Genomic DNA, 14,524 nt, shown 5'->3' with positions numbered 1-14,524 from the left:
TTTTAGTACAAGAGGCCACATGCTTGACCACAACTGGGCTGGGCTTTTAAACGTTACAATAATATCTTCCTAAATTGTCTAACTATGTTGGTTTTGTTGTAGTGCCAATAGTAAACCCTGAAAATGCTCACATTTAAAGTAAGTGGAAAAAGGACAACCTCAAATTTTATTTAGAAACGTGTATAATCCAATATCTAAACTGCCGCAGTGTTTATCTGAAGAGAAACGTCGAAGAGGAAAGTCTGTCGCTCCCCAAGACAGAATTTCTGCAGCCGATAGCACGTTTGTGTGAATCTACCCCGATGCTTTAGCTTTGAGGTAACTTTGTTAGCCGTTTTACTGCAGTGCTACTGATCTGCTCTTCAGGTGTGGGTGTGAAACACCACTTTTCCCAGTCCGCAAACTAAAACCAGTAGAGGATTGATTGAAATCACATCAAGTTTTATCGCATTCTTGCTGAATTGTTTCTCTGCGTTTGGCTAAAACAAAGCGGGAGATGCGGGACAAATCTGGACCAAATGCCAGTCGCTGGATTCTGGTTACGTTACTTTATTGAACAAAGATGAACAAAGACACTTCTTGCTCGCCTCACTGCCGTTGCTTCCCCAGTTTCCTCTCCGATCATCATATTGCACAGATGCAAGGCCGTGATATGGAAGCATATCCAACCTCACTTCCACATGTATTATCTTCCACATGTATTATTCATCTGTATCTGATCAGAAGATGGAGAGATGGCCATATATATATGGTTTATATATATATATATACACACACACACACACACACAAAGGCAGGAAAATCTTCTCGTACTGATATGCACACACATATAAATAGAAGCCAGAGTGCTTGACCCTATCAACATTTAGACAGTTGAGATATTTCATATCTTTACTTACTATAGCAATGGAACATGAGCAAAGTAATGCTGGAAAATGTAGACGAACCCTCAGGCTAATGACTACAAGGAGTCGTCACATCCATAGTTAAATCAATGAAAGAATTGAGTCCAGTGTCGAACTTTGCTCATGAAATATATGCAAACATTTGGATTTCGCTACAAGTCACCTCTGCTGATGTCAACCCTGCTTTACAAAAGCAGAGGTGGCCTTAAATCAAGAATAATTGACTTCAAGTCATCCTATTCGGCCAGTCAGGCGATGAATTATCACTTTCATTAATTTTACACCAATGGGAATAATTTATGATTTTGATTATGCTCACTCAAAACGAATGCCCAGACAAGTTGACTCCAAAATACAAAATTCAACAGCTACAGGCTTGAATCAGTCCATGCATAATGTTGAGCCAAGAGACCCTGAGACTCGGCACTAATGGAGAAATGTTTTGTGAACCGATGATATTAAGGTTCAACTATTCAGGGAAACATGTTGCTTGTTAAAATGGTTTAACAAGGGCGCAGCATCGGAAAACATCGTCCACGCAGTGAAGTGAGGTGGGCCCGGATTGCTCGCCATCATGGACAGGACAAAGGATTTCCTGACTTATGATTGTGTCCAACACTGTCCGGCTGAACCTCCTGGTCTAGGTGAGACGGTGTTGAAGCACAATACATTGAAGTACATGTCATAGACAATGGCTGTCGAAAGTAACTCAAGCTTTTGAAGTTGCTCAGTAAAAGTCCCGGCCAGAATAATTTGGAAAAATGTTCAGACAGCCAAACATCTAATGGACGTGTGTATTTGTAAGCAATTCTTAAAGAAGAAGAATCACCTTTTCTGACCACCATTCTCCCATAATCCAAAAGCATTCTTTGTACAAGCTGAAGAATACTATATATCGTTATATATTACATTACACAGTTTAGAAAATAAATAAATACAAAAAGTTAATAAGGAAAGACCCAGGTTAATGTCGATCTCCATTTTCATTAACTTTTTGTATGAAATGGTGAGTTAGATCACCTTTTCTGTCATGTATTGAAAACAAAATGAAGACACTTCCTTTATATATTTAGAGAGATAGTTTGGAATAAAATGTGTTTTATCTATGTGATGTCTTCAGTTGCAGTTAGGAACTGATATGACTGTTTACCAGGCAGACATTGAGTCATTAGGACGGTAATGTTTGGAACTGCATTGTGAAGTTTATTTTAGTATAGTTTGAATTGAATTGGTCCAGACTGGTATAATAGTGAATATTTATAATAGAATACATATAAATGGCAGAAGTTTTGCCTTCGTTCTGTTGCAATATAAGTACATCAATTATTCATTTACACGCATGGTTCTATGACACCTAATATCAGCAACCTTGAATTTTGTTCATAAAAAAATCTGCAATTCTCCTTCAGATTCTCATCAGATCATCTCATCTTCTATTCTGCTTAATCCAACGCAGTGTTGCAAGGTGCTGGAGCTGATCCCAACAGACTACAGCCAAAGGCAGAGTATGCCAAGATTGAATTTGAACAGCTTTTTTAAAGTGTTGATCATTTCATTGATTAAAAAAGAAATGGAAGAAAAAAACCTGTTTTGGAATACAGATTGTTGAACAGTGTTTGCTTACCGGTTTTTATACCGTTTACCAGTGTCAAGTTTGCTTATTGTTGTCGAGTAATTTCCATTGGAAAGTGTTAAGATGACCCTGAGTGTTTTCATGAGTCACTGTAGCTGTTTGTATGGATGGAATTACTGAAACATGTACAAAAAAACACACAAAAAAAAAAACAGGAAACAAATTATGACAATTGTGGTTTTTGTTGAAGAAATAAACTTGTTACAAGTCATAAGATTTGATCACGTTGCAAAGCTTTGACTTCCACCAGCCATATTTCAGAGGCGCACACAAATTTCAGTTGAAATTCTTTCGTTGTTGTTTTTTTCCTTTCATCAATATAAGTGATCAGAATTGGTCATCCTTGTAAGCATTTAACTCCGGTTTGACACCCCGAGATTTAAAGGTGTGATTCCAGCCAATATGTATTTTTTTATTTTTTTTAATAAATGATTAGACTTGATCAACTTTGTATTGATCCAAATATAATTCGAGGGAGGTTGTCATGAAACCCCTGAGGCAACTGAAGCACATCAGGAGTTCACCGCTTTTACACTTTATATTTCTATATTTATCTTATGTGTACAATTTCTTTTGCTTTTTATATTGATGCACAAATTGAGCAGCACGTGTTCTGTTATTATAGGAGACATGTAATGACAATAAAGTTATTCTATTCTATTCTATTCTGGAGGATTTTCATTACAAAAAATAAAAAGAGTTAAAAGTCAGGGAGTAAGCATTATTGGAGGAAGTGATGACCCAGAATGTTCCAAGATTCTGGACATTTGTAGAAAAGAGGAATCAGGAGGAGCTTGACTGCAGAAAGAAGCATATGGATCAATATTTGGCACCCTTCTTGATTTGTAGGCTTATGAAATGTACTTCTTCGGCCTACTTATGGATATTGCACTCAGAAGGTGAAAGCCGGGCTCTTTTCCAGTCCACGTAACAGTATTTATCCGTCCAGATTGTGTGCTGATCGGCGGGGGATCCCTGTTTATACACGTCATTTCCCCCGACCCAGAGCTCCTCCAGGCAGGCAGCTTCTTGCACTTCCCCGCTGCGCGCCGCGCTGTGCATCCTGCGTCGTGCGTCTGAGCGTCTCTCTCTCTCTCCCTCTCTCTCTCTTTCTGACGTCGAAGCACGAGAAGATTTTTGTTTCTATTGAAAAGCTCCACCAACGTTTCGGCCGGCCGCCGCACGCGCGAGCCAAATGGGGGAAAAACGAAGCGTGAAGTGGAAGTTCTCTTTCTAAACCAGCGTTTCCGTCTGTGCAGATTTACCCGGATCCGAAGAACGACGCCGAGTGCTTGAGCAACATAAAGGAGTTTCTCAAGGGCTGCACGGCGTTTCGCGTCGAGGTAAGCACTCTTTAAAGCACACATTTCGCGTGTTTTTATTTTGGTGTTTTATTTAGGACAGTGTTTGTGCTACGGAGCGGTTCGGAGGGGCACAATAGACAATGCGTCCATGGAATGGGACGGACGAGTCCCTGACAGAAAGAGGAGGAGGAGGAGGAGGAGGAGGAGGAGGAGGGAATAAGCAGCCGAGAACAATCAACCATCGCTCGGCGAGGAGAGCCTCGCCTGACCGCTCTGGAGCGATACTTCTGCTTTATTACCAGCATCCATACTAACTAAATCCTGTCAGAGTAACACCGATGTTGGAGAAAAAAAACAAAAACAAAGACAAAAAACGCCTGGATCGTGTGCTTCACGTCCTAAGCCTGGCTTATGCGTGACTGTATTGTGGCCACCTCCTCGTATCACCTGAATCATGTCACCACTGCAGCCACCGAGACGTAGGACAGCTGTTATGGAGGCAGGTTTGGTCTTAACGTGATAGTTACTGCCTCATATAAATGTTTACAGATTGAGGAATTCCCTGTTCATTTCTTTAGAGAAGTATTTTGCAGGTTTGGTCAGTGAGAATAACCCTGTAATCCGGAGAAAATGAAGGACACAGTGTTTGTCTTGGCCCAGTGTTGGACAGTGCCATAGAGGGGGGGGTCATTGAACCTTCCCAGCGCGACAATGAAGTTCAGTGTTTGAGCACAGCTTCTGCCTGCAGAGGGACTGGGCCAGAGGTGGGGCTGGTCCGACACACGCCATTCAGCAGTCACATTATAGGGAGAGCAGAAGACGTGCATTGTTATTGGACTGGGGGAGATCTCCGTTTGTTTAGGCTGGCGACACGGACCAGGTTGCGGCAATAATCTGCGGTTCCTCTTACCCTATCCACTCCTTGAGGTCTTGCTCCCAGCGGAATGCTTTTGGCTACACACACTCTCACCCTGTCCTTTTCATTCTGTCACACTCATGTTTGTGATCAAATATATGCAACTGGCTTTCTTTGAGTGAACTGGCCAAAGCAGAATTCCACTGATTTGGGACATGGCAGTTCTCCTCCTCACCATCTGTGGAGCGAAGATGGATCTTCTCCAGCGCTCTGAGCACTGCTGGCTCTGACCCCAGGTCGTCAGGACAGCCGATTAGAGCGGAGGCCGCTTATATGTAGAGCACAGAGAGAACTGACCAGCTTCCTTTAAATACATTTAAATTTAAATTGGAATATGCCAACTGGGTATGTGCTGGATGGCGTGTTTAGTTAAGTTCACGTGCTGCAGACTGTGTTTGAAACTCGGGCAGCTGCAGCTACTGATCTTTTAACCTCTAATGGTTCTGACCACAGGAAGTGATCGTTGCCTTTGCCAATAAAGCCAAGCTAGTGTTTAATCTAAATAATGAGAGGTTTGTTTGCTCTGCTGTTTGAATGTCAAACATGGTATATACATACATATACATATACATATAAACATTAGTCTAAATGCAGCATACCTTTTATCCATAGGTGAGAATATTTTCTTGATCGCATATATCTGCGGCAGCAGTGTCACTGTAAAGGGTGTCCAGCTTAATTTTTTTTTAATCTACTTTTATGCCACGTCGCAGTGTCCATGAACGACAAACCTGAACTGTACAGAATGAATTTTCCATTCTATATTGTCATTGTTTTTGCCAGATACCCAAAATGGGGCATTGCCTTTCCCTGCTCGGCAGTAAAACCAAGATCTTTGTCTGTTAACTAACAATGTGGGACGAATTTATAACAGGAAATATTCATCAGACATTATTTCAACTTATATATATATACAGTTGATTTCAGTGAGGTGCATGGGCTTTACACAGACAGCAGCAGCTTTTGTTTATCACAAGACGCACAATTTCCCTGTCTGATTTCTCTAATCAGATTTGCCAAACCTCGTCAGGCTCAGTTTACCCAGGCTTTTTGTCTTCAGTAACTGAAACACATGATCAGCGGCAGCGTGGTCAGGTGACCAACTTGGCCAGGGAAGAACCTTTCACTGTTTTGCCGTACAGAAAATGGATCGGCGACATGTTTAAAGCTATTATTTAGAAATTGAGAGGAATAAAGGGAACAACCTCGGAGGGTAAGGTCAGCTGGAAGGAAACGCGTTGGATTATTTTATAGCGTATATATAAGTAATTAGACTTGTGTCCTGGATGTACATTTGTATACAATCTTGTAGTGCATTAATGTGGAGGATTACTGGAGTACTCTCACACATTGATGTCTACCATGTCGCCATATGGTGTATATGCTAGTGTATACGGGGCGGTTTGTTGTGGTACCCCGCGCTGCTACGTGCTCATCCCATGCATCATTACAGTGTGGGGGTGATTTGTTGCACAGTTGTAGCGTGTTGAGTCACAGAGGGGTGTTGTGTTATTGTCTCAACCTGCTCTGAGGATCCCTCCTCCACTGTGACGCTGAGACCCCGGCAGACGAGCCCAAGCTTGTACCATTAGTCATTACCTTCACGCTCGAGTCTTTCATGCGCCGCCACTCGTCATGTGTTAATGTGACTTCAGGGTGGAGGAAGAGCTCGCGCTATCCAGATATAGTGGTGGGAAGAACAAAAAAACATTTCTACTTTGAATCTTGTGGGTGGATGAGGAAGAAAGCGCTTCCACCGGAATGCCTCACCAGGGAGAGTCAGACTTCCAACACTGTGATTTCCAGGCGCACGCTCTCTCAAAGACATTCATTGGCTTATCGCCCGGAGCACACGTCTGCAATCAGAGCAGAAGATGGAAGTGACTCCCACCTCACAGCCACTCATCCTCAAAGTAACTGAAGCGAGAGTAACTAGTTACTCCACGTTGTTAGTTGCTCAGGGAAAAGAGAAAGCGACCGCAGTCATCGCAGGAGACGCAGTCGCTGGCCGGCCAATGAGAGTTGTGGTGATGGTGATACAGATAGCGTTTACAATTCAACTGCAGCTGAGGGACAAATGTAATATTATTGTTATTATTGTTGTTGTTATTATTATTTCCTAATCTTCAACCGTGTTGATAACGGAACCAAAAGTAGGAGCTTGAATGTGGTTTGCGATTTCAGTCTTCAGTGCTAACACAGGATTTAGTACCGACTTATTGAAGTTTGGTTTTAATTATTTGATGTCGTCTTTGTTTAATTTGTTTGTCTTTCAATTTTCTAAAATGTTTCATTCAACTTCAGGTCGTAGGATTAAAGAGAATATAGGGAACCTCCAGTTCAGGTGCCCTTTCAATCATAGGACACGCACACACACACACGCACACGCACACGCACACGCACACACACCTCTGTCATTGATGCAACTTTCACCACATTAGTTTTTTTGCAAATAAACAGAGCACTTCTATGCAACAGTCATCACATGTAGCGTTTATTTCATTAACAACACTGAAAGTACTTCATAGGACATGATGGAAAGAAGCTCTACATAATTAGTGCTGCAATATTTACTTGGTGAGTTGATCAGGTGAATCAGGAGAAAATTAATCAGCCTGATTATAATCTGCATACATGATGAATCACTTCTTGTGACATGTTGTTGTATGGTATCGGTCTGTATCTGTGCCGACGCTTGGCTGGATTACAATAAATCGTGCATATTTCTGAGTAAACTAATATGTACGTGTATGCTTTTTCAGTTTTTACCATGATATGGTTAAGTAAGTTACATGGCAACTTTTCTATATGCGACAAATCAGTGTAGTCATCCTTCACTTGACTTGAAAAAAGATATTTGTCTTTTAAAAAAAAGCATCTTTGGTTAAGCAGAAGTACCAAAACATACTTTCAAAGTACTAAAATTCTATCACCCAGATAACATATTTCGAGCTTTTACTGTATACCTTTTCTCTGAAGTGATTCCTGCCTGTTGGGCACAAAGGGACCATCAGTTCTTTATATGTCTGCATTTAGATGTAAGTCGGGGTCTGTCGTATAAGTGCCCAGTGTTTAATTCTTTGGCTTTCCATGTTGAGTTCACATGTTGTCTCTCTTGATGGCTGGGTTTTCTCCAGCTACTCCCAATTTCCCTTCATAGTCCAATAACATGCAAGTGAGGTTAATGAATGATGGTAAAGAATGTCCAGCAAGTAACTTGCACTTCAATTTTGAAATTTTGTATTTTGTATTTTTTTTTTTCCAATCGGTGATTTAGAAAAATCAGCAAACCAATCAAGTGTCACTCGTCCCTGTTGTTTTGATATGAATCGAATATCTTCGAGTTGATGAAGGATCATAGAACTCAATCGTGGGAAATGTAACTTTCTTGTCACTTTTTTATTTATTTTTTTTAAGTTTAGAACTGGCACTATAACAACTTTATTGAGTAAAGTACAAATAACTGCATTTTGAGGTGAATTAGTGAATGAATGTCTGTCACTCTCTCGCTCGCTCTCGGAGCTGGGTTCTTCCAGTACCACTTGTAATGAATGGTGTCGTCTGTAGCCGCTGCTCAGCCACCGATGTCTGCCGAGCGTCTGTGTTTTTTCCCCATTACGGCCGTCAGAGATGACGGGACTCATCGATGAACTCCTCAGCGCATGCACCGCGGCCAACTCATGACACAGTTCTGCTGTGCTGGAATTAGCGACCTGGTCTAAATGGGAAATTAATGAATCAATGACTTTCTGCCACTGACACTGTCCTGGCTTCCCTCCACAGCCGTTTGAGGCCAGCGACCTGCTGCTGGGACTGAACTTTTCAAAGGTGCTGAGCAGCCTTGTTGCTTTGAATAAAGAGACAGCAGGTCAGTAAAAAAATTTTGAAATAAAATTACAAATGTATGTAGAATGCATGTGGGTGGTTTTTTGTTTTGTTTTATTTTGATAATGTGTGTGGGTGCTGACTCCAGCTACCAGGTCTGGTGTATTTCTATTCTGCTGTCTTGTGTTCAGATATCGGCGTGGGCAGTGACTCGGTGTGCGCCCGGCACTCCTCGGCTCTCCGCATCAAGTCGTTTGAGTCTCTGTCCTTGCAGGCTTCGCTGGGCCGATCCTCCAAGCTGCTGCAGAACCAGTTTCGTAGTCTGGTAAGGCGGCCGCAGTGGATATGAACCAACCACACCGTGGAATTTAAAGACTTAACTACCTGCCATATATTATTCAATCAAATAAAAATGTGGTAGTGTAAGCATTCACTGCTTTTCTTTTTGGATGAGCAAGTGTCTGAGAGGTGTGGAATGAATAATCAATAATAACTTGAAGTGGTTACTTCAGCAAATTAGCGCATTGATTGATTGATTGATTTTTTTTTTAATGCTTTGTCACTGTTTTCATTCCAGTAAATTATATAGGGAAAGTTCCAGGCTGCACACACCCGTGTGTAGTATTTTCTGTTATTATGATTACACCTCGTCTCTTGAGGTAACCGATAGGAGAACAATGGGCCTTCACACTCTTTCGTTTGAACAAATCTGAGTTTTCCTGTTACAAATCGATACAGCCTTGTTTACGGAGGTATAGTTTTTTGTTTTTTTAATGGAAATAACACATAAAAAGTCAAACAGATAAAAATTAAAACTTAATTTGCCACACTTGCAAACGTACAATATTGATAGAAGTGTAAGAACTGTCGTACGATGCTTCAAAAAAAAAAAGCCGGTTTGCTTCTCCGCCTCGTCCATCCAGGACATGTCCGAGAACAGTGGACAGCAGCTGCTGGTGAAGGCGCGGTTCAACTTCCAGCAGACCAACGAGGATGAGCTCACCTTCAACAAGGGGGACATCATCGGCGTGACGCGTCAGGAGGAGGGCGGCTGGTGGGAGGGGATGCTCAGTGGCAGGACCGGGTGGTTTCCAAGCAACTATGTGCGTGAGATCAAAGGCTCGGGTGAGTACCATGATTACTGTTTGTCCCTTTTTTATATTGAAACGTATGGAGTCGTTTGACTGTTTGACTCGGACACTAGATTTGTTGAATCAAGCTGTGGAGAGACTTGTGTGCTTCTCATGTATTTCTACCTTTCCTCAGTATAAGTCAGAAATGTTGCCAAAATATATATATTTTTTTTTGTTTGTGATCAGACTCTTCAAAAATCATTAGCACATTGTCTGTTTGGTGTGAAGATTGTATACAAATGTTTGTACTGAAAAAAATGACGGTCCAGTTCATCTTACTGACCATCTGATGGACGTACATCAGTTTAGAGCTTCTTGTTGCTGAAACACTTTTCTGTACTCTAACTCGTCTCTTCTTTTTTCTGGCCGTAGACAAACAAGTGTCTCCCAAGTCTGGAACCCTCAAGAGCCCCCCCAAAGGCTTCGACACTACAGCAATCAGCAAGACGTACTATAACCTGGTAGGAGAGCATGTCTGCATCTATACTTTCATATCTATAAATCACCTGCAGTTTCAGCAGCCCTATTAGTTGAAGGCCTGCGACATTACGTGACATGGATTTGGGAGACCGTTTGCAGCAGCGGTCACACTGCACGCTACAGGGAAGCAGATGATGTGAATCTCAGGCTGCCCTGCATCCGTCTCACTTTCCAATTTGAGACCACAGGATTGAAGTCACAGTCAAAGGTCTCATCACCATTGTTTATCTTTCCCGTGTTTCCTCCTTGAGAGGAACTGTCTTCTTGGTTATGGTTTGCTAATATTGAATTTATTATGTAGACACACTCATTATTTACACTAATGCAAGGCAGTTTTATTTGCATAGCACAATATTAACAAGAATATCCCAACTGCCTGACATCAACCCATATGAGCAGTAATAAAATGCAGCATAATGTGAAGAAAGGTGAATGAACATAGTGGTTTATCGCTGCCAATATGATTACTCAAACATGGGATCCAAGTGTACATTTTAGAATCACCTTTTCACTTAATATCTAATAGTTTGAATGCTTTTGTTATTCAGATTTTCACACTAACCTGTCAGAATACTGTCATTTCATCTATAGCAGCACATCTATTGCACCAGCTTTTGTCTTTTTTTTTTTCTTCTTTTTTTTCTTTTAGGTGTTACAGAACATTTTAGAAACCGAGACAGAATACTCCAAGGATCTTCAGAATCTCCTGACGAACTATCTGCGACCTCTTCAGAACATTGACAAGTAAGACTCATTTATAGATCTGAGCCAGTAAAGCAGGTTGTGCTTGTGGGATTCTTCTGTCACATAAATCTTGATTAATCTGATTTCCATGTGCCGATTGTGTCGTCACCATCTTGCTGTGTCTTCTCTTGTTGTCCTGCAGACTGAGCTGCTTGGACGTCGCTCTCATTCTGGGAAACCTGGAGGAGATCAGCACCTTCCAGCAGATGCTTGTTCAGTCGCTAGAGGAGTGCACCAAGTTAGTCTCATCCTGCACACACAGCAACACTGCAGCATCATCCTCACTGCCTCAGGATAAGCAGAGACCTCGAGTGTTAAACTGCATGTACTGCGGGGATATTGACTTAGACCAAATTCTGCACATCACAGCATTTTCCTGCATTTTGTAAAGTTTTTAGCTTGTGACAAATGGCCATTTTGTTCTCTTGAGATCAGAACGTTTACTTAAATATCTTTTTGCTTCTCTTTAGACTTCCAGAGACCCAACAAAGGGTGGGTGGCTTCTTCCTCAACCTCATGCCACAGATGAAAGCTCTCTATATTGGCTACTGCTCCAACCATCCCTCTGCAGTAAATGTCCTCACCCAGTACAGGTACATCGGTTTGATCTTTATTTTGAGTTCAAGTGATTGCAACTTCTTACATAAGAAATAGAAGCAGGTATTTGTGCTATTGACACTTTATGACAAGACATTTTGATGGAGACCGGTTGTATAGTTGTTGTTCCAGTTATAGTTATTGGTTCTATTGTTTAATTATCAGTGTTAAAAAGAGCACAGGAGTAGCATGATCTAAATGCTTACTCCAGGTGACATAGAGAGAAATGGCTTAATTAAGTAAACTGAATCTTTATGAGAAACGTCTTGCATGGCAGCCGTTGCCATTGGTGTACGATTGACTGGGCAAATGTACATGTCAAAGTAAAAAATCTTTAAGACTGCATGTAGTGGAGGAAAAAAAATCTTTGCATAAATACTGTGGAACAGCTTTTATATACTATTCCTAGTAGTATTATGTGTCTCTCTTTCATCTCTCACATCTGCTGTGAGCTGCGATCAACCGCTGGCCCAGTTGGTACACAGTTACCACAGAAACCAGTCCGTCTGACACACCGGCTCTGTCACACATCCACAGGACCTCTTTCTCTTTTCCATGTGACCATCAGCCGCTTCACCACACGGCTTCTCCCGCATTAACACAACAAATCGATTGAGAAATGTCTTAATGCTTAACGACTTTGACTGCGTTTTGTACATGTAAGAGAAGGAGCGCTTTCTCACTGGCTGCTGTGTTGGTCAATCAGATGAAGAGGTTTAGGGCTGCTCTCATGTCTTCCTTCAGAAAGCAAAAGTGCAAAGAAGTCATGAGAGGGATGATGAGGATGGTTGTTACTGTTGAGGCCTTCCGTACACGCCTGCATTTGTATTTCTTAGCTGTTTTCTCAGCTTCTATAATGAGAGTTGTGTTGATTTACAGGGATCGTGAAGTGCCAAAATGTTTTACCTGGTCCAGTGATCATGCTGTTTTTACTGGACCGAAATAAAGTGTGATGAAAATATTTTTTTATATGTGGCTGTAATAAACTTGTCTCCACAGGAAAGTGTGAAATGTACAAATGTTTACATGTATTCTCTCTAAAGACAACTTGATGTTAGTATAAGGTCAGAAAAGGAAGCAGTACAAACTATTTTTGTTCCCTTTGGACAATGTGGGGGTCTGTGTGACGTCATCCTATCATAATAAACTAGGTCCATCCTTAAAACCTCAGAATCACTTTATTAATTCCTGGAGAAATTATTTAGCAACGCAGCACAAACAGAATGTTTTCAGCTCTGACGCTTTAAGCGTGGAGTAGGACGTAGCCACATGGAGAATCGCTTGCTACCGCGGAGGAATGAGCTGTTCTCCTCGGCCAGCTGGCATTTTAAAATGGTGACGTCTGGTGGCAGAGCGCCTTGCTATACGACAGCTTTGCAAACATCCACGTCGATGCTTTGTGGTTTTTTGAACGTAAAATACGTCCAAACAGCGAGATGTTGTCATGAAAAGGATGATAGCCACAATGCTAACTTTCCTAGCCTCCTCGCTGGCTCCTCATGGAATGGATTTCCTGACTCATTACTCCGTGTCTCATTGAGACCTGCCTCCGTTCAGGAAATCCATTCCACATTTTGCAGAGCAGCAGCAGGGAAACACTTGTGGACAGTGTCACCAGATTGGGCGGTTTTCGTTTACATCAGGCGGAAAAAAAAATACATTGTGCTGGTTCATGGTACATGCAACTTCATGGTTTGGGCTGGTTTTTATTGGAATAGGTGGGTTCTAAGATGTGGTTGGGCTGGAAACTGTCAATCTGATCTGGCAGCACTGCTTCTGGAGTCATTTCAGCAACAGTGAAGCGGACGAGGCTTCATGGATCTAAAATCTCCGCAGGTTGGATCGGAAAAGAAACGTCAAAATATTGCAAACAAACCACTAACTTGTTCGGGCAAGGTGGGTAGATAAAAATGATTCAATGGCCCGAGCAAAGCTTTTACGAGCCCCGGGCATTCAGACAAGCCTTAATGTCCAGCCCTGAGAGTGATAAATGAAATAAATTCGGACATGAGACCGGTTTTAAGAGGATATTAACCGGACCAAGGGCATTTTTATCGGTAATGACCGACTGTCCGACATATTTCACGATCACTGATTTACCAGTTTTTGTGGATGCAGCCGCCTTTTCTTAAGTCATTACTCATCTCATTAGTTTTCTCCATGTTCTGAGGCAGTGCCTCCACTTCCTGGCTGAAGACATCGATCATTTCTGTTCTTGATTCAAACCCACCACGTCTGCGTCTTCAGACACACAATATTGTGGTTGGAGTGAATCTGGCCGGGTCGTCTCGGGTCAGCCAGGTGAACTGAGGTGGGGCCAAGCACACAGCAGGGGGCCCTGCTCATTGTGGCTTGTTGGAGGTGTTGTTTCCTTTTCTGGCTGACAAGCGAGAAAGTCCAGACAGTATCCAGTTACAGAGAGATGTGTTGAAGAAAAGTTTGTCAAGCTTCATTACTAGCCCTTTTTTCAAATGTAGATTTTAATTGAAATGTTCTTATTTATCTAATTAATATACTATAAATATAAGATGCATTTTTATAATTCAGTATTGTGTAATTTCTTGATTAAACTGCAACAAATTAGGTTTCAGCTATGGTCTTATTATTTAAGATTGCTGTTTGTCAACATAACTTGTCCACTTCATAGATTTGTTTTTTAATCTGTAAGTGTGACTAAAAATGGGGAAAAACTAAATTCTGCTCAAATAATTGTGGAAAAATGACAATAATAATACAACAGCGTGTTTTCTGCTCTTCTCTAAAGCCACAGTAAGTTGAAAAAATACTCTACAGGAGTAATCGACAATGAATTTATTAGCTGCTTTCGTATGTGTGTGAGAGTTTTTTTGGCTAAGAGTTAATTGCCTACATTATATTGGTGATTTTGTTTGAATAAAGTTGTATAGTGCCAATTGAAAATGTTGTGTTTTGTTATTCCTTTGAAGAAACAATGAGATACTGTGCAGCAGATATTTAAAATGAACACA

The 14,524-nt window shown here is 41.4% G+C and overlaps 1 protein-coding gene across 1 annotated transcript in view; it reads left to right on the top strand.

Moving 5' to 3' along the window:
* The window catches only part of arhgef7a (Rho guanine nucleotide exchange factor (GEF) 7a), a 38,790-nt gene that overhangs the window by 7,990 nt on the left and 16,276 nt on the right, over window positions 1-14,524 (top strand). The window contains 8 exon segments of the mRNA XM_080498469.1: window positions 3,798-3,881; window positions 8,542-8,626; window positions 8,775-8,908; window positions 9,507-9,708; window positions 10,089-10,177; window positions 10,846-10,940; window positions 11,083-11,178; window positions 11,411-11,533. Of these exon segments, the coding sequence (XP_080354595.1) occupies window positions 3,798-3,881; window positions 8,542-8,626; window positions 8,775-8,908; window positions 9,507-9,708; window positions 10,089-10,177; window positions 10,846-10,940; window positions 11,083-11,178; window positions 11,411-11,533 (908 nt within the window).

The sequence above is a fragment of the Blennius ocellaris genome (assembly GCF_963422515.1).
Source record: "Blennius ocellaris genome assembly, chromosome: 6".
NCBI lineage: Eukaryota > Metazoa > Chordata > Actinopteri > Blenniiformes > Blenniidae > Blennius > Blennius ocellaris.
Note: the sequence above shows the minus strand (reverse complement) of the source record. Positions and strands in the feature narration are given on the sequence as shown.